Below are 27,830 nucleotides of genomic sequence, written 5' to 3' on the forward strand. Positions count from 1 at the left end.
CAAGATAGCTTTGGCTATTCAGGGATCTGCTGTGGTTCCACACAAATTGTAGGACTGCAGCACCCAATCTTGAGATCTCCTTTTGAGTTCTGTTAACTTTCCTCTGAACAAATAATATTTATTCAAATAGCCAATCATTTGTGTTAGTTATTCTGTAAAAGAAAACTCAAAAAAAGTCTATAGGGAGAGTAACTGGAACAAAAATAACTTTTGATGTGGAAACAGTGAGCTATGGGAGAAAGTCAAGGACAGAACAAATGGCTGCTTTCTGAGGTTTTAGATGACACTAAAGCAGGGCTCTGTGATGCCCCAGTAAGACCCAGTCCGCTTCACAGTTTGACCTGAGGGTTTTTAGAGGAAAAGCATTAGCATAAAACCACAATGGAATACTGATTAAAGGAGGGAGATAGGCTCCAGGAATTAATTTGAAATGGTAAATTGGTGGACCCCACAGTACCAAACAGAGTCCCCCCCCACCCCCAAAACACAAGGTGTAGTGGATGCCCAGGTGTGCTGCCAGATTGTCCCACAGGACTCAGCTGGCTGGAACCTACCAGAACTGCCCTCAGTTCAAGGTCAGGTCCTCCCCCAGGGCAGCCCATCACCAACAGCTAGTCATTAAAGAGATGTAAAGGCAAATGAGGGAACGCAAAGTTCTGGCCCCTCAAAGCAGGACAACTCTGAAGGGCCAACCCAGCCCAGTTCCAGAGGTCAGGGTCTTCTTAAGTGCTGGCGGAGGTCAGTTCCTCATTGGGCCACAGGCCCTCTCCTGCCTCCTCACTCCTCCAGGTGATAAGCCTGGGGCACTCATCAGCTGGCTTCCAGCTGACAAACCTCCACCTCAGAGTCTATTTCCCAAGAACCCCAATCTGAGCCTTCTCCCCAGAAGTTTCCTTCTTCCCTAACACATAACATTTTCCAGGCGGGTGGAAATCAGTGTCGTGAGAGTTCTATTCACCAGACTAAAGGTATTTATGATGACTGATCAATGGATTTGGCACACTTACCCATCGGGTGTTTTGCCAAGGCTTCCCCCTTGAAATACCACTGTCTCTCCAGAAACTTCATGTTTAGCTCTAAAGCAAAACAATAAGACTTTAAATTAGCCTCAAAATTTTCATACCAGTATTCAACTAATTGATTCATTTCTTTGACAAACTGATAAAAATAAAATTCCATAGCAAGATCTACCATGTGTAAGATGTAAAAGTCAACTAAATCCTTTCCCATCAGCCTGAGAATTCTGTAGAACTAACTTTAGGGTGAACAAAGAGATATAAAAGACCTTCCACATGAAATTAAACTGCATTACATGTGGTCACCCATTAAAAACTATCCTCCCTGCAAGGAAGGTTGCTGGAAGGAAGGTTGGTGACATAAAGCAGTCACCAATTATAACGTTGCCCTTCTCATACTCTTCACAGATCAGACTATGAAAGACATGTGAGCTTCCCCTCTGCGTCTTCATTTTCATTTAACTAATGGCAATTATGGTATTTTTGTAATCCAATGCTTTGACTATCGTAAGATCATTCAACCTTCAAAGCTTAACCTACTGGCATGTTTCTGAACAGTAGTTTAGTTTACTTTACTGTCTAAACAGTATCCACTGAATAATTAAACTGCTATCCACCGCATAACAATCACTGACTTCTAATTTAAAGACTTAACAAACAGGAACATCACTTGGATGTTTTCCCTCTTCTAGTGCATATGCTCAGTATGTGCAAAGCTTGCTGTACATGTTTAAATCTGAAATGTACAACTCCAACTGTACCTTTTGCCAGTCATAAGTGTCTCTACAAGTGTAGAAACCAATTCCTGTTGATCTTGTTCATTGCCCAGTTCGTATACCAACCCAAGGCCTTTTGAGGCAACATCTTGGCTAAGTTCTGTACAAAAGTCAGACAAAACAGTATTACTTTAAGGAAAATCTGTCTTCTGGACATCGTCAAATTTTTTAAAAGCTGTAACAGAAAACCAAAATGGGGACACTTGGGTGGCTCAGCAGTTGAGTGTCTGCCTTTGGCTCTGGGCGTGATCCCAGGATCCAGGATCAGGTCCCACATCGGGCCTGCTTCTTCCTCTGCCTATGTCTCTGCCTCTCTCTTTCTGTGTCTCTCATGAATAAATTAATAAATCTTTTTTAAAAAATGTTTTAAAAAAAGAAATCCAAAGTGATTTCAAAGTAAAGACAAAAAAACATAATCTGGGATACCTGGGTGGCTCAGCAGTTTACCACCTGCCTTCAGCACAGGGCATGATCCTGGAGTCCCAGGATCAAGTCCTGCATCAGGCTCCCTGCATGGAGCCTGCTTCTCCCACTGCCTGTGTCTCTGCCTCTCTCTCTGTCTCTCTCATGAATAAATAAAATCTTAAAAAAAAAAAAAAAAAAAAACATAATCTGCCTATTTTGTTAAAACATTAAATCGTCTCAGGGGTGACAGTACCAAAGGTCCCCGTAAAAGAAAACTACATGCACAAAAGATCCAACCCACAAACCAAGTGAACACTGCTGGGCCTCAGTGTGCAGTGCAAGTGACAGAGGATCCATACACTGCCAATCACACACATGAAAAGTACAGCAGCCTCATGGGATTCCAAAATAACCACATCCCATTTTTTTTTAAATAAAAAGTCAATACAAAACCGTATGTTTAAAACAATTTATAAAACAAAGCTACCATTTAAATGTCTAACACATTTGCTCTCTCCGGGCTTATGTCACATAGAGAAAAGAAACCAGAAATAGAAAAAGGCTATTACTTAGAAGTACTGATGTTAAAGACAGCCTTGGTTCCATTTTTAAATGTAAAATTGAAGAACATGATCTAATTAATCAAATCAATCAAAAAGAATCTACTTTCCTGTGCCCTTCTTTTTTGTTCCTTAATCTAGATTTTTCAAAACTTAAAAATACAAGCTTAATGAAGTTTGGAAATCAAATATTTACCAATAACTTACCATCATTTTCCGACAAAATGGAAACAAATGCACTCTGAATTTCTTTCAGGTGAGACTGAAACAAGAAAACAGGCATTTAGAACACAAACTCTACCTCCTAGAAGATAAGGGAGGGCACACACACCTCATTAGATTCTTCGGACCTGAGGCAGCCACAAACCCTCTTGTGCTGTCTCTGAAGGCAGCCAAACTACCTCAAGGCTGTAAGTTTACAGATCGTCTAATGCACACTCTCAGCCTCCATCCTGACCACCTGACTTTATGCCTTCAAGATTCGAATCATCTTCCAGTCAATATACATCAGGCTACCTTCCTTCATGCACAGCTTCTTCCAAAATATCTGTTACTGGTTAATGGCCTTCACTACCAGCACTGGCCCTCACCTTCAAACACTTTCCTTCCTACCACCTTTTCATTATAATATTTCAAAACTGATTTCCAGCAGTGCTGAGCACATTTCTAGCATGGCTTACCTTCACTTCTTTATGGGTACTTAGCTTCCTCACAAGGGAAAGGAGCCAGATGCAGGCCGCTTGCCTCACATGTGGGTTGGGGCTGATGATATGTTTATTTAAAATCACATCCAACACCCAGGGGACCACATCATTCACTTTGGCTCCTGGCAGGAAGAAAAGAATGATAAGCAGCAATTAAATGACTAAAATATCCTGAAATATTAAATTTTCCTCTATATTTATTCAATACAACAATGGAGATCATATTCAAATCTAAATGACTACAGTGTTTATGTTGCTGAAGGACGGATAATCATCCATTTCAAAACCACAAGACCTGTGAAATCCCAGGATCTCTAACAAGGGGCCCGAAGCCACACACTCCCTCACCCGTGGGGTCCTAAGAACCAGTGCACCTGCAGTGCAGAGGTATGAGGAGCACGAGCAGGACATCCCAAGGCTTCACTATGTGATAAAGGACTGAGGGACACATAACGTGGAAATGCAACTCTGCCTTGACTTCTGAAACTGGCTAAATATACCAGTCCTCCAGAAAAGAGTACAAGTTTGAAGATAATACCTAGAACTCCCTCCTTGCTTCCAAAGAACTAAAAAAAAAAAAAGGTTCTCATTCATTATGCTATGTTCACTCTCCTTGAACCAACTATTTCTCTTGGCTGAACCAAACTGATAAGGCATGTACAAATATCAGAAAAAGAGTTAAAATGGAACACATAAATTTTGTTTTTTGCTTCAAATGTGGTACCAAGATCGGAAAGGGCTACTTGAGGATTATGAAAGGATTAGCTGAGCATGTGGTACCAGCAGGGGGCGTATATTCTTCTTCAGTCACCAGCCAGGCATCCCCGGGCAGCCACGGAGCTGGTTCCTATTGCAGCGCTGGTAATGGCTTCGCCAATAGTGAACTGCAGTTCTATCCTGCTTGGCCTGCAACAACGGAAACAGAAGCCATGAATTGAAGAGAACATTTTCCCAAAAACAGCCATTTCCACAAAAAAAGCTGTTTTAGATCTTGTCTGTCAACATGCTGTGTTTTTTGACTCTTGTCTAAATTGTTTTCCCCTAAGGTGGTGGCTCAGAGGGCAGGCGAGGGGTGGAAATAAGAATCTTCTTCCCACCCCATGTTGCCCTCTTCACCCTCAGCAGAGAACCACGGAGCAGGGATTTTTAATCTCTGGAGGAAAAAGTCATGGACTGGGAAGCCACACAGATCTCAGGGCAAATTCTAATCTCTCACCAGCTACATACACTTAATTAAATAGCCTCAACTCTGTAAGGAAAGCATGACACCACGGCCCACCTCGTCAGGCCATAAGAAGGAAATGAGGTAAAGCTTCTACATAAAGCTCCTAGCGGACATGAGGTGTGCAGTCACAGCACAGTAAACAGGCAGCCACTATGACTTATTACCACCTCCTCTGTGCACTGTGAAATTACACAGTGTCTGCAAGTTACTCTCCACTGGTTTCAAAAAGAGAGAGAATATGGTAAAATGGTAAAATCTGGCATCTCTGGATTAAAGAGTGTAGAAGTACAGAGATAAATGGAGAGCTAGATAGCTTCAATACAAGTTAATAATCCAAACAAGAACAGGAGCTCGGATTATTCTCACAACTGCACTGTAAGTTTGAAATTGTTTCAAAAATCAAACATTAAGAAAATTCTATATAGTACAGAATATAGTATAATATACTATATAGTATATTATCAAATTTTTAATAATTTTTTTTAAAGATAGAAAGCCAGCAAGCAGGGGAGGAAAGAGGCAGAAGGAGAAAGAGAATCTTAAGCAGGCTCCACACCCAGCACAGAGCCTGACACGGGATCTCAATCTCACAACCCTGAGATCATGACCTGAGCCAAAATCAAGAATTGGTGCCATCCAGGCGTCCCTCAATTTTTTTAATTTGGTTTAGAAATTTTGACACATTGGGGTGCCTGGGTGGCTCAGTCAGTCAAACATCTGCCTTCAGCTCAGGTCATGACCCAGGGTTCTGGGATGCAGCCCCAGGTTGGGCTCCCTGCTCAGCGAGGAATCTGCTGTTCCCACCCAATTCATGAGCTCTCTTAAATACATAAATCTGGAAAGAAAGAAAGAAAGAAAGAAAGAAAGAAAGAAAGAAAGAAAGAAAGAAAGAAGAAAGAAAGAAAGAAAGAAAGAAAGAAAGAAAGAAAGAAAGAAAGAAAGAAAGAAAGAAGGAAGGAAGGAAGGAAGGAAGGAAGGAAGGAAAGGAAGGAAGGAAGGAAGGAAGGAAAGAAAAGAAAGAAAGAGAAAGAAAGAAAGAAAGAAAGAAAGAAAGAAAGAAAGAAAGAAAGAAAGAAAGAAAAGAAAGAAAAGAAAGAAAGAAAGAAAGAAGAAAGAAAGAAAGAAAGAAAGAAAGAAAGGGAGGGAGGGAGGGAGGGAGGGAGGGAGGAAAGAAAGAGAGAGAGAGAGAGAGAGAGAGAGAGAAAGAAAGAAAGAAAGAAAAAAGAAAGAAAGAAAAGAAAGAAAGAAAGAAAGAAAGAAAGAAAGAAAGAAAGAAAGAAAGAAAGAAAGAAAAAGAAAGAAAGAAAAAAAGAAAAGAAAAGAAAAGAAAGAAAGAAAGAAAGAAAGAAAAAGAAAGAAAGAAAGAAAGAAAGAAAGAGAAAGAAAGAAGAAAAAAATTTTAACACATTTCACAAGCATGAATCACTGACTCAACGTGGAATTGGACCGGTTTTAGTTCCCTTTGGCCTTGTTCTCTGTTTACTATAAACTGGAAAACAACCAAGAATATGGGGAGTAAGAAGAGACTGAAGATCAGAGAGTCCCCACGAGGAGCATGGGAAGAGTGACCCTCTGGGAGAATCTACCAAGCACCGACCATGGTGTAGCCAGCCATTCCTAAGCTCAATCAACCAAATGTTCTCATCTCGATGAGGTGTCACATGCTGATACCAGATGCTTCCTACTCTGAGGAAATAGAATTTCAGGGCTTCTTCAGTACTACAGTTTCCCTGGTCAAAAAGCTTCTTTGGCAACTCTAAGCAGAGAAAAGGTATGTCTACATAGAGGATCCTATACTAAGGACTCAATCAATGTGCCTATTTTCAAAAGTTTCCCATTGTTACTAATAACATAACTGGCATTATAAACAAAAACAAAACTCCATTTCTGAATGATATGATACCTAGACTTTGCTTCAAATATTCCAAAAATAAAGGATCAACAGATGAAATAAAAACAGGTAACTGAGGGATTATATTACTATTATGTCTACTTTTGTGAATATTTGAAATTTTCCATGATAATTTGGTCCTAGATTACTGTGAATACATTTTGCTTCTGATTCCTTTATCCCATTTTTATCCTTTAATCTCTCCATCATGTTTCTAGGTCTTCATGGATCTCTGTACTTCCAAACTCTTAAAAAACAGCTTCAACAGCAACTTAACAATACAGACAAACTACTCATTCATTCATTCATTAATTTTTTTAGAGAGAGAGAGAGAGACTGCTGAGCATGGAGCCTGCTTAATATTCTCTTTTTCCCTCTCTCTCTGTCTCTCCCTCATTGCGTGCACACACATGCACTCTCTTTCTAAGAAGGAAAGAAAGAGGGATCCCTGGGTGATGCAGAGGTTTGGCGCCTGCCTTTGGCCCAGGGCGCGATCCTGGAGACCCGGGATCGAATCCCACGTCGGGCTCCCGGTGCATGGAGCCTGCTTCTCCCTCTGCCTGTGTCTCTGCCTCTCTCTATGTGTGACTATCATAAATAAATAAAATAAAATAGAAAAGAAAAGAAAAGAAAAGAAAAGAAGACACCTTAAGCTTTTCTCCAAGTGGTTACGATGTCAATGACACCGGGGAGAACCTTATGTGGGTAAAGTTCATTCTTTTAAAAATTCACATTAAAAAAATGATAATAAAAAAATTTTTTTAATTCACATTAAAAATACTAGATTAGGATCCTTAAGACCTGGATCCTAACACTGGCTCTGTCACTCAGAGGCCTTAGTTCTCAAGCCCAACCTGCTTCCTGCCTCCTGCCCATCCTTGCAGGCCCAGTAGCAACCCTGCCCCCAAAAACCTGTATACCAAGCCTCCCAGACAGCAGCACTCACACCCTCCTCTGTGAGCCTACTCCCTTACATGCAAATGTCTTTTCCTTCAGTTATTCTTCCCACATTTACTAAGGTCTTCCTACTACCAATCACACTGCAAGGCACTTGCTTCATAGTAAAGATCAAAACAGACTTTGCCTTCAGTCTAGTGGGCAATTAGAAACTGTGACAAATGCTGTGAAGAAAAAGTATGGAGAATCATGAGAGTTCAATATCTAAAGAGTCTACTCTAGTTCAAAGGGATCAATAGCAACCCCAAAAATGAAGTATTCATCTTTCAAAATCTCAAAGCAAAGAAGGACAAAGAGGCTGGTGTACAAAAATGTGAGCAAGTAATGAGAATCAAGCCTAGATGAGGGGCTACATCAGGTCATGTTAAGACTTATGACACAGAGCTAGCAATTGCCTGCTTGTAGGTCTTCCCAACTACTATAAAAATTATCCAGATGACAGAAGCTTGGCCACCTGACTCAAGAACAACTGGAATACCAGCACCCACTTCCCACACTTAGCTGACGAGGTGAGTCTCCACTTCTACCTACATTGCACTGGGTTTTACTCAAAAACTAAAAGGCAAGGACTTTCCCACATACATGATTTAGTCAATGCTCTGCCCACCAAAGTGGTATAAGCCCAAGGCTGGTACTCAGTAAGTACTTGGTGAATAAATGCATAAAGGCTTAATTTAAAATCTCACAGCATGAAGGGGCGCCTGGGTTGGTTAAGCAGTTAAGCGTCTGCCTTTGGCTCAGGTTGTGATCTCAGGGTCCTGGGATCAAGTTCTCCATCAGGCTCCCTGCTCAGTGAGGAGTCTGCTTCTCTCTCTTTCTCCTGCCCACCCCCACTCCTGCTCTCTTCTTCCCTCAAATAGATGAAAATATCTTTTAAAAATAAAATATAAAATAAAATCTCACAGCATCCAAAAATCCAGCTAAAAAATATCTTTTATTTGAATAACTAATAATCAGATAGCAATATAAATACCTCCACAGAATCCATCAGACCTTGCAAGAGGAGTTTCTGGTGAGGAAAATCTCCATCCCCAACTGGAAAATATCCCAATGTTTGGATTGCTCGTTCTTTCATCTAGAAAACCAGTAATTTTTTTTTTAAACAAAGTATGTAACAGTTTTATCCCAGAACAGTGTTTCCAAAATGAGATGACAGGGAGGGCAGTCTGTCTAAAGCACTTATGCATGCAAGTTTTTTTTAAAGGATCTAATTTTACAGAATTACATCTCTAAGACATTAGAGGTAAAAAGACATAAAACTGAGTTCACTAAAGATCCGTGGTTGCAAAAGAAGAAAGAAGAAAGCCTTTAACCAGGTTTATTACCCTTCAAACTATTTATAAATATAGATTCTGGGCCAGAGGACAGGACCTAAGATCAAATCACACCTTAACCATGTCAGCAGCCTTTAAAGGTATATGACCTTAGGCAATTTTCTCCACCTCTCTGTGACCGTGTTTCCTCCTCCAGGAAAACAGAGATGACAACTGTACCTACTTCACTAATCCTGGAGAATTCAATAAATGTATGGGAAGCATCTAGCATACACCTGACACATTGCAAGTGCTCAACAATGGTTGGTAATCACTAATTAATTAATAATAGCTAACAAAAACTACAGTGTGATATTCTTTGGAAATTTTAAATATTTGCTAGATCAAAAATAAGATTATGTGTTTATTAACCTTACAGTAAACTGACTTATCTGCTCATTAAATCATGTTATAATTCAACACTGAGGTACTCTGATCACAAATATGTCTTAGTTTACAAAAATGTTTACTGGAAACTAAAAACTGATAAATGTCCTTCTCAGGTATTACTCACACAGCTTACTAACGCCCAGACTTCTTAAAACCAAATTCACTATCAGAGGTTAAGATTTAGATTTGGTCTAAAACTACAAAAGTGGTAAAAACTATTTAACACTTTACTATCCATTTTTCGCATGAAAGAAGAATCAATTACCTCATGCAGCTAGTTCCTTACCAAATCCTAACGCTGTGGGCCTAAACTGGAGCCACTGGCCCAAATGCTGCATGTGCAGAAGTCGTACAAATCACCCCTAACTTGGGACACCTGGGTGGCTCAGCAGTTGAACATCTGCCTTTGGGTCTGGGTGTGATTCCGGGATCTGGGATTGAGTCCCATATCGGGCTCCCGGCAAGGAGCCTGCTTCTCCCTCTGCCTGTGTCTCAGCCTCCCTCTCTCTGTGTCTCTCGTGAATAAATAAATAAATCTAAAAAAAAAAAAAAAAAAATCACCCCTAACTCAAAACTAAATAGTCGCCTAGACTCTCTCAGTCTTTTTTTACCTTAAGTCCTTCTTCCAGCTGCACTGTCATGTGTCCTCATTACGACTGTGTATTTGTTCATTTATGTATCTATGAAGCGCAAGAATTTCAGAAAGAAAGGGGAAAGAAGAGAGACTTACCTTATTTGTTTCTTTACTGGAAGGTATTCTATTCAGTAAACTTTCTACAAGATGCAATTTGGTGAAGCCAGATCCCTCACTGGGGATCGGGAGGGGGCCGTTTCTGCCGATTTCACCCAGGGCTGTACAGGCAGCAATTGCCAGGAGGGGCGACGTACTGTCCAAAAACGAGCCTGTGAGCACAGTGAGACAAAACTGAGAGGAATACACTATTGCTCTTGGGGCCCAGGGCTAAGGGCAAGGAACTCCAGACTGGTTTCAAGGTGGTAAAATGAAATCAAAGTCTACATTTCCTTCTAGTTGATAATTTGTTAACATTCACTCAGTAATAAAACATGGAAACAAGGCATACGGCACTGTCCTCTTGTAAACGTTTATGTTTTTTCCCATAATGCGATCATCTGCTGTACCAGAACACACAGGAAAAAAACGTACAGAAAAACTAGAGTACTTCCACTGTTATTAAAAACACACATCCACCATCAAGCAAGGTTTTCTGCAAAGACTTGTGCCTTTAAAGTGCAATGCTGTCAAAAGAAACTGAAACGCTGTAATAAATTTTAACCTAACTCAGAAACTATGGCATCCAAGTCAGCATGAGCACGTGACACATGACATACCTATCGTTTCCGTGGCATTCTGAATGAGAGCCTCTTGTTCCGGCAGGAAATCGGCATCTGTCTCCAGGTCTTGTTGCTCTGCCATTCTCATTTTCTTTTTGGCCAAGTATCTTCCTACCGTGAATCCCAATGCAAGCAAGGATCCATGCTGTATCTCTGGGCTCTGAATTTAACCACAAGATAGCTGTCACTCTCTCACATATGCAAGAATGCATAACTATGTTTATTACAGCCATCTCGCCAATAAAACGTAAGGCCAGAGAACAAAACGATCATTTGAGGTTCTACTGAATGTTAACAAACCTGGAGTTTCTAACACTCAAGAATTCCGAGAAGGCAAGTAGAGTCTTGATTCGCTTCCAGTCATCCCCTACCCAACACCCACTCCATGTCTGGGTGAAGTGCCTCTTCTGCGTGCTCCCGGTAGCACCCATGCTTTCTTCTAGCTTGGAGCACTTATGTAACTACACTACCATAATTTTCAAGCATAATTTCTCCCCACTGCCAGTGAAATACAATGAACAGATACGATTTCTAATTGTTAAAACCTCGAAACACAAAGAGGAAGTCTGAATACTTGAAAGCACGGGTTTCCTGACAGAACAGGCACGATGATAGGTGGCAGGAAATGGGGAAGGAGGAAGGAACTAGGATTTCAGCACCTGGGAGTACTGGGTATGTGCTCCCTGCTGTACTCCTAGCATCCGCCATAGTGCCTGTCAGATACAAGGCACTCAAATTTGTTTACTGGACTGAACAAATCCATGTACTATCAATCTCACTTATTCTTCACAATCATAGAAGCTCCTTTTAGAAATGAGAACACGTATCAGATGCTTTTTGGGAAAGCTCTACCATCTCCCATAAAAAAGAATGAAGACAAAACTGGTAACATACATGATTGTCTTTTGTGGTCTTTATAAGCTGTTCTATCATTGACTTCAGCTCATTTCCCGACACTGTAGATACCACCACAGAATAAAACAAGGCTGCCAGTTCACGCATCTCTTCTTTACTGCTATTCATCAGACTCTGAGTGGTGTAGAGAAACAAATATACACGTGATCTACAATCATCTTCCTACTGACATCTGACATTTAAAATTAAAAGAATAAATGATACACTGTATTGTTCAATCTATTGATTATCTGTGAAAAAGGAGCACAATAAGCGATTTCAAAATAAAATAAAAGCTGAATTATACGCCAAAAGCTTCTATGCATTTTCATCAAAAACACAAAACACAGGACAGAATTAATACAGATGACTAAAACAGAGGTTAATAAGTGTTTTCTGTAAACGGCCAACCAGGCTTTGTAGGCCACACAGTCTCTGCTGCAACAACTCCATTCTGCCACTGTAGTGCAAAAGCAGCCACAGACAATCCAGAAATAAAGGGAGTTATCTGTGTTCCAATAAACTTTATTGGAACTATCATTCTTTTGTCAGATAATGTTATTCATCTTTTGCTTTTTTTTTCAACCATTTAAAAAACGTGAAAACCATTCTTAGCTTGCAGGCCCTACAAAAACAGGAGGCAAGGCAAATTCAGTACAGGGACCATGGTTTGATGACCCCTGATCTACATGATCAAAAGTCAAAAACTCTCAGATCATTTTACACTCAGCAAATACTCATAAGGAATAAAAAATCCTTTTGAAACCAGAAGCAATTTCATGAGACTAGATATTCCAGAAAAGCACAAAACTCACACCTCTGGATATATTACATTTATGCTTTCACACTAAGAGATAATCTGTACATTTTACCATAATTCAAGTTCCATTTTCCAAAAAGAACTGCTTTATACAGCCCAAGAGGTATATGAAACTGTATGAGCCATGTTGGTACTAAAAATTTTTCATTGTTTATGTGAAATTCAAATTTAACTGAGAACCTTGTATTTTTATTTGCTAAACCTGGCAATGCTTTTGGTGTGACCACGAGACAAGAACACTCTCCTATGTGGCTGGTGGGAGTGTAAATTGGTACTGGAGGATGTGTACTATCTATCAAAATTGCAAAAGTCTATGTCCTCAATTCCACTTCTGGGGAATCCATCTAAAAAATATACCTCCTTATATTCAAAATGATAGATTGTTCATTGCAGCAGAGTGAAGGCACCCTAAATGACCATCACTAAGGTTCTAGAATAAATTACGGCATATTAATACAATGGAAAAAATGAAGTTGTAAAAGAGGATGTTCTTTCTATAGTTCTATAAAATACCTCCACATTCTCATATTAAGTGAAAGAAGGTACAAAACAGTGTGAGAAGCTAAATTAAAACTTGAAACATTAAAATAATAAAATTACAACTATATGTTAACCAACTAGAATTTTTTTTAACCAACTAGAATTTTTTTAAAAAACTTGAAACAATAATAAACTTGAAAAAATAAATAAAACTGAAAATTATGCACTTTCATGTAAAAGAAGGAAGAAAAATTGAAAAATGCTTATTTTAGTTTGTGTGTATATGCATAAATAAACTCTAGAAAGTACACCATCTATAAATAAGTGATGACTTACATGTTTGTCAACTGAGAGAGGAAGGGGTAGGAAGTTGGGAGATTTGGATAGGTGGGTGACAGTTTACATATTTTTTTTACACAAACCTATTTTTATAACTCTTAAAACAGAATATATATATATATATTTTTCCCTTATGTGATTCTCAGTGCATCTCTCCCTGTCATGTAGATGGATCACTGAGATACACTGACCTACATGTTTCCAGGAAGTATTTGAGAAGAGTTTTCAAGATGACCTAAAGGCAGGAAAGGTCATAGGAACACTAGTAGAGAAACAAATTATAAGACTAAAGTAAAATACACAGAATCAAAGAGAAATATACATGCACAGGATATACCTTTATCCATTCTGTTTTGTCTACAAATTTAGCAGCCAGTTTTTCTGGATACACAGAGACAGCTTCCAATAGACAGTACATGACTGGCAAACCTAAGTAAGAAAGAATTCACAACCATTTTTGCTTCACAACAAGTGATAAACACAGAGCTCACTAAATTCCTTTAAAGGATAAGAAAATTGCTTTATGAGGCATTCCCCAGTTCCACAAAACAAAAATCAACTTAAATGTAGTATGTGATCCAATACAGCAAATTTACAGACTCAGTATCTATAAAAAGATGCCCTGTTCTTCCCACCCATTTCCAAAGTAAAACATTCTCTATTGTTAGCATTTCTTTCCAAGAAGAGTAATACAGTCTATCAAGGATGAAGCAAATAAGTTTAGAAAAGAAACAAAGGTTAAAGTATTAAATGTAACGTTCAGTTACAGTAGTGAAGGTAGACAATAATTTTGCTATAAACTCTTAGCTGAGTTTAAAATTAGATTTTTGCTTAAGTGCTTTAAGATCTGTCCTCAGCAGCAGGACCTCCTACCTCCAACACCTGCCAGAAGCTGCTGAAGCAGGCCAATGTAGATCTGAACAGGGTTGGTTTCTCCACTCTTGGAAGAGGATGATGAGGATGTCACCTGGCTGCCTGACATCAAAGTCCGTATGTAGCGACCAATGGCTGGGGCGTGGTCTTGCATGTCAGCCAAACTCTGGGAGGTGGGCACCACTCCTGCACTGTGCGCTAGGCACATGCGCAAGTACAGGACTATCTGAAAGCAGAAGGAAGAATACCAGACAAGCTCCTCAAGAAATCAGTGTGGGAGGATGCTCTTCAACGTGACGGTCTCCCATTTTCATTCCCCCGTCCTCCCTCATAAAGCTATTCAACAAATTCTCACAAAAGCTGGAAAATATGACTCAGGATGTTAACTGAAATTACCATAATGGAGCACGATTTACATAACAAGCTTTTATAAATCCAGAGTGTTTTTAGTGGAGTTTAATGGAGTTAAAATGCAAACTCAACTTTTAAAGTCTAAACAATTACAGGGACGCCTGGGTGGCTCAGCCTATTCAGCCTCCAACTCATTTCAGATCAAGTCGTGATCTCAGGGCCACGAGATGGAGCCAGGCATCGGGCTCCATGTTCAGGGAGGTAGTCTGCTGAAGACTCTCTCCCTCTGCCCCCCACCCCTGCACTCGCATACACGCACACACACAGAATCTTGGAGCCAATCATCTGTTCCTGTGAAATTCCAGTCGTATTTAATATCCACCAACATAAGGATTTAAGAAAATGGATTCAAATCATCTAAAGAAGAGTCGAGACAACACCATAAAAACCTCTGATATAAACTGGCTACCAAGCAGTCCTCTTGAAGCTCTTTCTTGACAGTTAAAATAGGTAGTAATTCCATTGCAGGTACTCTTACTCACTCTGAACAAGATTACCTCTTGTCATTTAAGTAGTACAAGTCAACCACCTAAACAACAGATAATCCAAACAACTTCAACATAGCATTGGCTTTAAATCTAAAAAAAGGGGGACCTCTGGGTGGCTCAGCGGGTTTAGCGCCAGCCTTCAGCGTGATCCTGGAGTCCCGTGATCAAGCCCCGTGTCAGGCTCCCTGCATGGAGCCTGCTTCTCCCTCTGCCTGTGTCTCTGCCTAACTCTCTCTCTTGTCTCTCATGAATAAATAAATAAAAACTTAAAAAAAAAATTCAAATCTAATTTGCTATAAAATCACAATAGTAATCAATGCGGAGCACCCAGTTCTTCCACAAAGAGAATCTCACTGAGACAAATACATTTACAGACTTCACTACAAATTAAAATAATAGCTGTTACCAACGACTGTTTTTCTAATAAACGATCTGGTGAAGGACAATGACATCACAATATGGGTTTACTGAGAACACAAAAAAAATTCACACATCTCTTTGGATGTAACAATATCTTTTACAATGTTTAGAGAGCAAAACAGGAATAGGTCCAAGTCCTACCTCTCCGAAGGCTGCTGGGTTAAATGGAAGGACAGTGGTCCCAGTCATGTACTTAGCTGGAGTTTTCATTCGATGAGAAGCCTAATAAAAATAAGCCGAAAACAAACACATTACTAAAACAAAGAGCATGTGTGCCCTTCCTCAATTCAAAAATAACTGCATTTCTAACGATATTACTATTTGCTACTGTTTTTTTTTTTCTAATCAAAATATTTTTCCACCAATCATACTGATTGCATATGTCGCTCAAACCCTAAATGACAGGTGTGGTGCCTTTTCCCCTTCCTGTTTTTACTGGCTTGTTTAAAAAAAATAAGGGATATCTGAGTGGCTCAGTTGGTTTGGCATCTACTTTCAGCTCAGGTCATGATCCCAGAGTCCTAGGATGGAGCCCTGCACTGGGCTCCCTACTCACTGGGGAACCTGCTTCTCCCTCCCTTCCCCGTTCGTGGTCTCTCTTGCTATTTCTGTCACTACTTCTCAAATAAATAAAATCTTAAAAAAAAAAAAAAAAAGAATAAACCTGGGTGGCTCAGGGGGTTGAGAGTCAGTTGAACCAAGAATCCGACTCTTGGTTTCAACTCAGGTCATGATCTCATGGACATGAGACTGAGCCCTGAGTCACATTCTACACTCAGAGGAAGTCCACTTGAGATTCTCTCTCCCTCTCCCACTGCCCCCTCGCCCTGGGCACACATACACCTTTGCACTCTCTCTCTCTCTCTCTCTCTCCAATAAATAAACAAATCTTAAAAATAAATAAGCCTGCTCTAGGCATCTACTACTAACACAGTCACCTCAGGCCACTGCATGCCAGTTATCTTCATTACAACAGAGGCAAAAGGAAAACAGGAGCACAAAAGCATCTTCTGACTACGAACATGACTATGCCTCAGAGAAAAAAACCACAGCTACTTAGTCCTGACCTCCAACTCCCTCAAGATGCCTATCTAAATGAAAAGCTAGGACCACCAGCATACTCAAAAAAACACTGACATAAAAAGTGGGATAGGAAAAAAAAAAAGAAAAAAAAAATGGGATAGAAAAAAAAAAAAAAAAAGTGGGACAGGATCAGGACTGGGGGGTCAGGGCAGTCTGTCTGACCTGCCAGCAGAGAGAACTGCACAGACACAGGAGGCTTCAAAATAGCAGATGTGATGTTTCTTGTGATCACAATGGAAAAAATCTAAACTGTTCCCTCAAGCATCCTTAAACTTACAGGTTCTAAACAATATCCTTAAAAATATGTGTTTTTAAAAAAAAAGCAGGCATTTTTCAGCATGCCATACCATGGAGAAAATCTTTAAACCCATTTTAAACCCAACCAAAATGTTGAGGAGCATAAAGGGAGTTTAAGTAATTCAGCTTGCGGCAAAACAGATCAATTTTGAGAATTACATTTTTCTCTTCATTTTGTATTTTCTTCCTCTCACTTAGTATAAATACTACCGTGGTTAGAAACCTTACTACAACTCAACATTGTGATAACATTTTAAAGGTGTCACCTAAAAAAATTCATGTTTATTTTCATCATTCGTTATATGACCCAAACTAATTACCTGAGGTTGAATGCCATACCTTTTCTTGGATATAATACACCATTTCTGGGAAAGAAGGCATCTGCTTAGAAGCACTTTCTTTTTTGTTTCTACCAGGAAGACACCTTAATACTCGCTGTGCTTCTCCATGAACTTCTTCCCGTCTTACAGAAAGACAAATCAGAATAAAAAATAAATCACAATAACGGCAGAAAGATTGTTTGATGATTAAGAACAGTCATTTTATTTGACAGCTTGGAATCTGAGAAAATGTCTTAAACATATTCTTGGCTATCGAAGCAGAGAGTCATAAAATATATTGTAAGAGACAACTTCTTTTTGGAAATGTCTTGAGATTGGAAGTGACGTGGCTTGCATCTTTAAAATTTACCCACAGAAATAAACAAGATAGGGTATAACTACAGCTCTGTGCCATGTCAAGGGTCATATTTTTTTGACTCTTGAACAAACTGCTTCTAAATTCCATAGAGTGATAATGAAAACAATACAAATTTTAGTAATTTTCAAATAATTTAAAATGAGCCCAAGTTCAAACAAAGAGCTTTTGAAACTTACGGATCCCCTGCAGCTAGTAAGAGCAAGTATCTGGAAGGTATGTGATCTGAGGGAAACACCGTACTAGCAAACTTCACAGCCACCTGTCGAACTTGAACCTCGGGCTATTTGACACATAAACAACACACACAAACACATACAGATGTTAAAAAAAAGGAGAAGAATCCAATTACTAACAGTTCATTCCAGTCAAGTATGTCATCTTAGTTGTAAACAATCAAAACTGAAGCCATTATTTTTAAGAAGTATATTGAAGTAAATAAAATCAAGACAACTCACTTGGAAATCTTTACTCAAGTTGTTTAAAAGCCTCTGTGACAGTGACTTTTAAAAAGTACTTTTCTGAGCTAAAAGGCCCCTCTGAGTCAGCAAGACCCACAAAGGCCACAGCCAGAGAGTCTCTATATGCGCACATCCTCAGCCCAGCTTTGGGGCCATGGTCGCTGTGAACAGCGTCTGGTTCCCCAAAACTCTCAAACCGTCAGTCATGTGAATGAAATGAAGATAGGAGGCAGGGAACACAAACAGAGGTTACTTGGAATCTCTACACACTGGAAGCAATATATCTCTACGCTTTTCAGAATAGCTCTAGTTTAAACTGACTCCAAAGGAGTTTCAACTACATGAGTATATTCAGTTCACCTAAACAGATTAATAAACTAATCTATGAACACAAAGTTCAACCAGAGAAGCAGCTGAAGAATCTTTATTCTGAAAAGCCTTTTTCTCATGCACCTTCCCTTCGAGTCATTCCCCTAGTCACAAACCTAACACAGTGAGAGGAGAGGGATATTAAATAATAGATACTGTGCTATTCATTGAGGTATTCCTGCTCTTTAAGCATTCCTTGAGTTGCAATAAAGAAAAATGATACTAAGGACTAGTTAATGTGATTTAGCCTAGAGTCTAGTGCTTTAAATGTAGTCTGAGAAAAGGGATGCCTGGGTGGCTCAGCGGTTGGGCGCCTGCCTTTGGCTCAGGTCATGATCCCGGGATCTGGGACTGAGTCCCACATTGGGCTCCCTGCATGGAGCCTGCTTCTCCCTCTGCCTGTCTCTGCCTCTCTCTCTCTCTCTCTCTTTGTGTGTCTCTCATGAATAAATAAATAAATCTTTAAAAAAAAAATGTAGTCTGAGAAAAGACAAATTAGCTTTGGTTTAATAATATTGCTACATGATTAGATCTGCATATGTATAACCAACACCCACATGCAATACACAAGCATCACATCTCCTTGTACCTAGGGAAAAAAATTAGGTATTCTATTCTAATGAGCTTCCAAATAAGCCTACACTTCTTTGCCCATGGTATAGGACAATGAACCATGTGCACTGGATGCTATATGACTATGAACCACATACAGGAACTTCTGACAATGGAACTTATCTATTTAACAATTTTCCTGAGTGTACACAGTAATCCTATCATATTTCAATAGAAACCAGATACCCTTTTGAACCTTTAGTAATTCCCTTGATATCAGTGTAATAAATACATCAGCCAAATTTCAGTAGGACAACTAAATATTAATTGTACCAATACTTTTCGACTTCATTCCTTCTTCTAATCTCCCTCTTTCTACTCCTAGAAATGGAAGACAAAGAACTGACTATAGCAAATACATATTACTTTATACTGTACATTACGTACTATATATACAGATGTATATATATATACTCAAAATTTTCTACAAACTCCCATGATAGCCAATAAAAAGATCTAGAAGGAAGAAGACTACATATGATAGTGCTGGCTTACTTCCTACGGACTCCATTTTAAGGTATAAAATTTTTCTTTTTTTTCCTTTTGCTTTTCCCCTGGTGTTGGCTGGAGAACACCACCCTAATGGACTGTAGTGTTCAGCTACCAAGTTAAGACAAAAGACTTCCAACTTGGAGGACACAACATCAAGAACACTTCCCAACATGAAAGGCTTTAAACATAAAACCTCAGAATATCACCACTCCTTGTAATGAGCGCTGGGTATTATATAAGACTAATGAATCACTGATTGACCTCTACCTCTGAAACCAATAATACATTACATGTTAACTGAATTTAAGTAAAATTAAAAAAAAAAAAAAAAAGAATATCATCTCTCTTCCATCCCTAAGCCAGATTCTCATCATTAAGAATTAAAAATCAATCATAAATCACAGTCCAAGCGAAAGCAAATATTCCTCTTGTCAAGATAGTTAAGAAGAAAAGCAATTCAAATTTTGTTCTTAAAAATGTACAACATCTCTATCACCAACCATCACAGTTCACACAGATGGACCTACCTTTATTAAGTACGAAGCCACAAGTGCCTCCATGAGAGTTCGCTGTGCTCCCTCCAAAGTACTATAAGCTCCAACCATCATAGATAACGCTTCTTGAATAGCAAGCCGAGTCTCAGGCTCTTCCTATAAATATGATAAAAAATAGTGTTTCCCTCCCTGTCAGGTTTCCAGGTCAGGATCCAAACGGAAAGCATAAACTTGCTGGGTGTTTCCCTACCTTACATAGGGCTTCAAAAAGCTGCTGCACAAGAGCTATATCCTTAGTGAATAAATGGGGCATTCGACTGTAAGAGAATATAAGACCATTGCTACAATCATAAATTTTCAAGAGGCTAGAAGAAAATGTAACTCAACACAAATTTTCTTGAATTGCATTTTCATCTCTAAACATGTCAACATCATTAGATTACCTCCCCAAAGAGCCAAATATTTTTAAAAGTAAATATGAATTCTTCAACTGTCTAACATAAGTAACTCATGATTAAAATACACACTATCCAGATATTCCCTTTAGAATATTCCATGCATTCAGTTAACATTTCTGATTTTAATATAAGAAAAATAGACAACTAAGGCCAAACCACTATTTAAACTAAAGGCTGTCATGTAAGTGCTGTATCAGGTGATCTAGGGTGGCTTTTTTCTGAGCCCCAAAGATCTGTTCCCTGCACAGACAGAAGAAGAGCAAGAGCTAGTCTATACAGGCCAATCCAGGACCTGTGTCATGGCTGGAAGTACCATATAGTGCCATATAGTACCTCTATCTCCCCGCTTTGAAATCTACTGAAGGAAGAGGAAACCAGGAGGAAGTGGGAAGGAGGAAATCATACTATAAGCAGAAGAAAAAAAATTCACCTCTGGAAACAGGACCACCCAGAATCATAATATAGCACTATCAGAAAAGAGAGTCAAGAGATAAACCTTGATGATTGGGATTATAAAGACTAGTAGTAAACAGCAACAAGAACACTTAAGGTCAATCAAATGTCTCCAGGGTATAAGAAAAAGTAACCCATTAAGACACAATCCAGTTCAAAACCTCATTTCAAGACTACCATTTAATATAGAAACATATCTTCAAATGTAGTGTCTCACATCATTTTTCCTCTATAAGGAAAACATCCCTAAACAACCTATGGCCGTTAAATACATTTCCTTTCAAAATCACAACAAATTTATTCTCCATTCATTATTAAATACCATGTAATTTTTCTTAGTTTACCCGCAGGATATCTCTCACTGAAGAAGAGTTTACTCACCTGGAGAGTTTTCCAACAGCTGAATATGCCATTGACAGTAGCTTAGGGTCCTTGAAATTAGGAAGAAAAAAAAAAAAAGAACAAAAAACAGACAAAACAAAAAATACAGTAAACGGCAAAACCTTTTTGCTGCAATTACATGCATTATTTTACTCCTTATTAAACCTGGTCTCACTCTGCCTAACTACATGATATTGGCATGTGAACAAAACAAACAAACAAAAGTCCAAACCCAGAATCACCGCACTACTAAAAGGAAAAACAAAAAAAACTTTGCTTCTCCAGCTCACTTCAAAAGGAAAAATGCAGAGGTTATATATTAAAGAATTCTCTTAGCTGGTGCTAAATTCAGGATATCTTCAACACTATAACCTGCAAACACCAAAATTCATCTTCAACACACTGGGGAAAGTTTAACTTAGAAAATCCACCAATGCTCACACAGACTAGGATCCTCCATCTCTCTCCCCCCAAAATTGCAAAAAGCTGGGGAACAATTACCTAAAAATCTACATGATAATAAAGCTTCCACTCATATCTTCCATTATGAAAAACTAAAGGATCATAGTCATCAAGTGAGTGAGGTTCCCTCCTCAAATAGACAGAATTTTACACTGCTTTATGAAAACCAATTACTCAAAACAAAGTAACAGCTCTGTGAGTTGAATTTCATACAATTAACATTAAGACTCACTCTTCCACACCTGGATGGGCACACTTAAGGATTCATCTGTTGGGGAAACATGCAGGTACCTCCAGGAGGTACACAGATTAGGGCCCTACAGGTTATCTGGCCTCTCTAATTTATTTTAAATATACAGATTCTCCCCTAAAAGCCCAAAAGCACTTTTATTTCTACCAACCATCCCAAGCATCTATCTATGCCATAAAAATAATCTGAAAGGTTCCACAGGCCTCAAAAACCATGCAGGCACTATTCAAGAAACAGGAGAGCCAGGCCTAACGATACCCCCAAAGCACAATTGCACATGAATGAACAGCTTTTCACTAAAAAATATCTACTGAATAACTTTTGTGTATTATCTCACTTAATCTTCACACTAATCCCAACGAAGAGATATTTTCATTTATCTAATAAAGAACAGAGCTCCAAAGAACTTAACTCACCAAAGAACAAAACCAGGATTCAAACTCAATTCTAACTCCAAATGGCAGAATGTTAATTACTATACTACTACAAACATGCATTCACGTTTAAAGATTTAGGAAAATAATGCTAACTACAGTTCTTGAAACTTTACTTCCTTTAGCAAATTCACCTGAACTAATGAAGATGGTAAGAGTGACACAGCAAGGACAAACAGGATTCAAAAACCTACATTCCAAAGATTCCTCATCCCACTTAGCTTAAGGAATCAAAAACTTACTGAATGCATGTTTTTATAGAATTCTGAATTGGTAAAAACTCAGCCCTAAAGAACTAACACTATTTCTAAATATAAGCAAATCCAAATAAAGATCCATATGGAAACAAATCATAAAATAAAATGTAATTTTTTCCATTCCATTTTTGCACAGTGCCTAAAAGCGGAATAAAATGCAATTGCTTTAAAAGATGTTATTTAAAGAAGCGATAAGACCCTTCAAAATTTGTATCACATTTTTAACTTATTTCCAAAAACAAAACAGCAAAAGTTGGCAGTAATTTCTAAAATTCACACCACTTCAAGTAAAAATGTTAGGAAATGATGGAACAATTAGCAAACTGTAACTAACTAAACAAACATGTAGACCAGAAAGGTTAATAACAGAAAATATTTTGAAATATAAAATGTTAACAGTGTTTAAAAAACAAGTCACTTACTTCTTTATATTCATTGATTAGCTTGGTGAGGCCATTCAAAAGCATTGGACCTAATGGCTTAATCTTGATTTCTGGACAACTTTAAAAAAAAATAGCACACATATACAAAGCAAGATAAGAATCTCATTACTAATGTATCTTTTCAGATGATGATTTAAAATAATTAGAGACACAACTGAAATAAGTTAAAATAATCTATTAAAACCTAAAATTATGGAGATCCCTGGGTGGCTCAGCGGTTTAGCGCCTGCCTTTGGCCCAGGACGTGATCCTGGAGTCCCGGGATCGAGTCCCACATCAGGCTCCCTGCATGGAGCCTGCTTCTCCCTCTGCCTGTGTCTCTGCATCTCTCTCTCTCTCTCTTTCTCTCTCTCTCTCTGTCTCCCATGAATAAATAAATAAAATCTTTAAAAAAAAAAAAAAAAAAACCTAAAATTATTTTAAGATGAGTAAACATGGTTTCTTTCTGGGTAAGAAAGAAATACTTGAATTATTTGGTCACTCCCAACAGCTTGAAATTTTACAGTCAAATAATTTTAAAAACTTACGTTATACAAATGTGATGCACAAACTGCAGGGATAATGTTCTCAATTTTGAATTTGTATTTGTACCAAAAAGTCCATCATACACCACCTATGAGAAACGGACAATGTCAAGAACACCAGTTAATAATAGCGTTTGCTATTCTCAAATATGATTCAACAGCCAATCTTGGGCACTACCTCTCATTATTTAAAATCAATGCAGTTCTTTTTAATACAGATAATCATTTTAGCCGACCAACTTAGGAAGCCCGTCTGTAGCTCCAATCAGTAGTCTGAGGCATAACAAACACAATGGTTGATCTTAAAAGTCCATAAAACTTGTGGGTCTACCAGCAGAAAGCCCTTTGGTCTGCCACTCTGTATCACACAGGGAACTTTAGCAGATAAAGCCACTTTGGGAATATTAGGTTCCTTCAGTACATACGGAGTTAGCCACTCCAAACAAATTATAATAAAAGCTTCACAGAAAATGTCAAGATTAAAGCAGTCTTCAAGCGTACAGTCAGGATACAGGCATTCCCTGTATTGTTTAGCCAGGTCTAGGTGGCAAAAGATCACATAGGTGAGTCCTGTATAGCAATGTCAAATAAATCTGAACTCCTCAAATTCCTACTTTTTAAGATAGTCTTACACTTAGGGAAAAAAAAATCTCCTCACACTGGCTCCTAAAACTACTAGCAGTATTCTGATCTCACTTAACAATGATGTGTGCCTGAACAGGACTGAGCCTCTGCTAGGTAACCGACACAATGCCGGGTACTGTGAGATACAAAGAAACAAGTATTGCTTCCAAGGCACTTGATCTGGTTGAGGGATCAAAATCTACATACATTAAAAATGGTACAGGACAATATAAATCACATGCTACCTTATTCTGGAAAAGACTTCTGGAAAATTTATCCGACCATGCTATATTATACAGAATAAAATGGTAAGATAAAAGCAGCAAAAAGATTAATCAGAACACTAAAGATTTATTAGAAAAAATAGAATTCATGGTGCACATATTACATGCAAAGACTTATGCTGGGTGCTTTCATATGTTCAAAATCAAGGTGAGGTAACACATCCCTAGTTAAAGTCATTGGTATCAGGAAAAAAAAGGCTCATCTGAATGATACCGTGAAGGATTTCTACTATTGACAGGGGGAAAATATAGGGGGTAGGGCCAATTATGTAGGAAAATAGTAATACAATCATTAAAGACAGGAATATAACCAAGAATATGTGTGAGGGACAGTAAATTTGTCTTTGTTGAGTTTGTCTTTCAATATACCAAGTTTTAGCCAGATTTATTTTGAAAACATATAAATAACTACAAATAAAGCACACACCTATAGGATGTCTATGAATATCTTGTCATAAAATTCTAGCTGCTTAGTATATAATGTAGTGTTACTATCACCAAATTTTATGACCCAAAATTATCAAGACACTACCTGGGAAACAGTGCTGGCAAACACCAATTACAAAACACCAATCATGAAAAAAGAAAGGAAAGAAGCTCTACAATAATTTTATATTTATGGAGACACAGAAGAGAATACTTTAAGGTAGTCAAGTACTAGAGTGCCAGATATGGGGAATAAAAGTTTTATCATCTAGGAGAAAGAAGCAATCACTTCAACAACATAAGCCTTAAGTTAAAAGAGAGAGGTGTTAAGACAGGAATCTATGTCCACCATACAGCAAACACAATGGAGGGTGTCCTCACTTTAGGACTGAAAAAGAAGAGTGGCAGGAAATGGGAACATTTCAGATGGGAGGTGGCACACTGGAGTGAATCCTGAAACATGAGTAGATGTTTACCAGGCTAAAGGGGGAAGGGGAGCTCTGCCAAGCAAAGGGAGCATCATGAGTGGAGACACAGAGCCATGAAAACAGTGTATTTAAAAGACGAACAATCTTCTGTTGGAGCATAAGCACAGGGTAAGGGGGTGGTGAGACAGGAGACCAAAGATAACTAACTGCTAAGTTTTCAGCAATTACTAGGAACTTAATAACAGAATGAGGCCTAACCACTGTGATCTACCCTTTCTATTAATCCATTCAGTCTTTACATTACGATGAGGTAGCTGCTATTATTATACCCGTTTCACAGATTTTTAAAAAAAAATTTTTTTTTAAAACACGCAGAAGCTTATTTAAGATCAACAGCAAGTAACTGACAAAATTTAACTCAAAGCGGACACATTTTCCACTTAACTGACCCACCCAGAAACTTGGTTGCTTAAGAAAAACATTTCTGGAGAAAAGCCACCCAGCAAAGCACTAGTTTGAAAGGACAGTCATCACATTTCAGTCAAATATTAACTATATATAGTATATATTCTATAATAAAAAATTTTTTAACCACGTCTGCAGCTAAACTGGAGATAGAAAAAAAATCTGGAATCTCATTATTCTTGCTACATACATCAACATACCTCCTGAATATCCATTAATGCAGTTCTTTCTGTAATTAAACAGACATAAAAGTTGTAAACAGGCCATGTCTCTTTGGAAAGAATGAATTACCTGAATGTTAGCTGGGAACGTTTCTGCAGCTTGTCTAGAACGAAGGAGATGGGGGACAATCTTTAACTTAACCCTTGTACTGACGGGGTCCCTCTTCAGCTCTGGTTTCAGAACTGCTCCCTGTTAAAAATATGTTTAATTATAATTTAGCAGTTCAAAATTACTGTGCACTGAAACATTGAGAGGTCATCTAAATCAGTGGTCTTTCAAACTTTTGTTTCAAGATTCCTTCTTAAAAACTAAGAAATACTCCAAAGAGCTTTTTGCTTATACTGGAACACCTATCAATATTTGCTATATTAGAAATTACAGCTAAGAAATTTTTTAAATATTCACTTAAGATTATATTAATAAATCCATTATATATTTTTGTAAATAACATATTTTTAAGAAAATTAACTACAATTTCCAAAACAAAAAACTGTACTGAGTGGCACTATTTCATGTTTTCTATAAATATCTTAATTGTCTCCCTTAATACAAGAGAGTTGGAATCTTTTATCTTCTTTTGCATTCATTCTGTTGTGGCACGTTGTTTGGTTAAATTACATTTAAAAAAACTAGCACTGAGTGGGGGCCAAAAAAAAAAAAAAAACCAGTTTCATAAAGACAGGTAGTTGGAAAAGTGGGGATGATTTTAACTTTTCAGGTAATTGTAGATATTCTTTGATCCTACACCAAAACTTAATAAATGATAGTTTCTTTATGGTTAGTTACAATTTGGATTTGAAACTATCACAGAACTTTTGCATACGGTGTTATACTAAATTCCAATGATCTATCCTGCCCACTGATCTATCCTGCCCCCTTACCCTTGTAATGCTTCTGTAACATCACTGGTCATTTGGAAAATACTGGCTCACTGAGTTAAGCATTTCATTACAAAACATTTGTTAAAATCCCATGTTATTATTACCACCGATCTCATCAGAAAAATTGTAGGTACTGACAAAGTGTCAGGCTCATTTTGATGGATACAAGTTTCCCTAAATTCTAATTTTTGCTTGAAAGTCCAACTTTTACCATTGCCAATAAACCATGTGAACTGTTTTTCTTGGAACCTCATTTCTTCATTTTAGAGAACATGTCTGCCAAATACCATCTCAATATCTACAGTTTCCCTGTCTACAGGTAAGATAATTTTAGTGCTTCATCAAAGATTTATTCTCTTTTAAGATTTACTTTAGAGAGGTAAGAGTGAGACAGAGAACAAGCACAAGCAGGAAAGGGAAAGAGAATATGAAGCAGACTCCATGCTGAGCACACAGCCTGATCGGGGGCTCGATCCCATGACCCTGAGATTGTGACCTGAGCGGAAACCAAGAGTCAGCCACTCAACTGACTGAACCACTCAAGTGCCTCATCAAAGATATTCTTAAAGCTGAGCTTTCATCTCTCTCTTTTAATTTTTTACATGAGTGCTGACAGTTTAAAAAACACAATAACTACTAGTACTATTTAGTGACACAGTTTTGGTTTGTGCTAGGACCCCAGCAGTTACACCCATCACTGTTTGTGCACCATCAATGCAAATATCAATACAGTTAAAAAAAAAAAAATCTCCCTATGACCCAACAAGGGTGCATAGACTACATTCTAGGAACCACTGATCTAATCAAAACCCTTTGGTTTTCTCCATGAAGAATATGAGGCCAAGAAAAGCTCTGTGATTAACCAACTCTCTCCTCCCCAGTACATTTATGTGCAGCCATTCAGGACTAGGATCCAGAGGGAGGCTCCCAATTCCCAATTCATTGTTCTTTCTACCACATCACATTCAATCTAATTGGAAAACAGTATGATGGGGGAGGGGGAATTATGATTTTTAAAA

The 27,830-nt window shown here is 38.3% G+C and overlaps 1 protein-coding gene across 1 annotated transcript in view; it reads right to left on the minus strand.

The window, feature by feature from the left end:
- The window catches only part of ECPAS (Ecm29 proteasome adaptor and scaffold), a 98,128-nt gene that overhangs the window by 27,057 nt on the left and 43,241 nt on the right, over positions 1-27,830 (minus strand). The window contains 21 exon segments of the mRNA XM_077912888.1: positions 1,008-1,076; positions 1,778-1,892; positions 2,965-3,019; positions 3,438-3,583; positions 4,242-4,284; positions 4,286-4,350; positions 8,492-8,609; positions 9,968-10,140; positions 10,588-10,750; positions 11,485-11,619; positions 13,461-13,552; positions 13,997-14,222; positions 15,457-15,537; positions 17,035-17,158; positions 17,571-17,674; positions 19,853-19,975; positions 20,070-20,136; positions 21,112-21,161; positions 22,937-23,015; positions 23,485-23,570; positions 26,000-26,119. Of these exon segments, the coding sequence (XP_077769014.1) occupies positions 1,008-1,076; positions 1,778-1,892; positions 2,965-3,019; positions 3,438-3,583; positions 4,242-4,284; positions 4,286-4,350; positions 8,492-8,609; positions 9,968-10,140; positions 10,588-10,750; positions 11,485-11,619; positions 13,461-13,552; positions 13,997-14,222; positions 15,457-15,537; positions 17,035-17,158; positions 17,571-17,674; positions 19,853-19,975; positions 20,070-20,136; positions 21,112-21,161; positions 22,937-23,015; positions 23,485-23,570; positions 26,000-26,119 (2,234 nt within the window).

This window comes from Canis aureus, chromosome 10 (assembly GCF_053574225.1).
Source record: "Canis aureus isolate CA01 chromosome 10, VMU_Caureus_v.1.0, whole genome shotgun sequence".
In the NCBI taxonomy this organism is placed as follows: domain Eukaryota; kingdom Metazoa; phylum Chordata; class Mammalia; order Carnivora; family Canidae; genus Canis; species Canis aureus.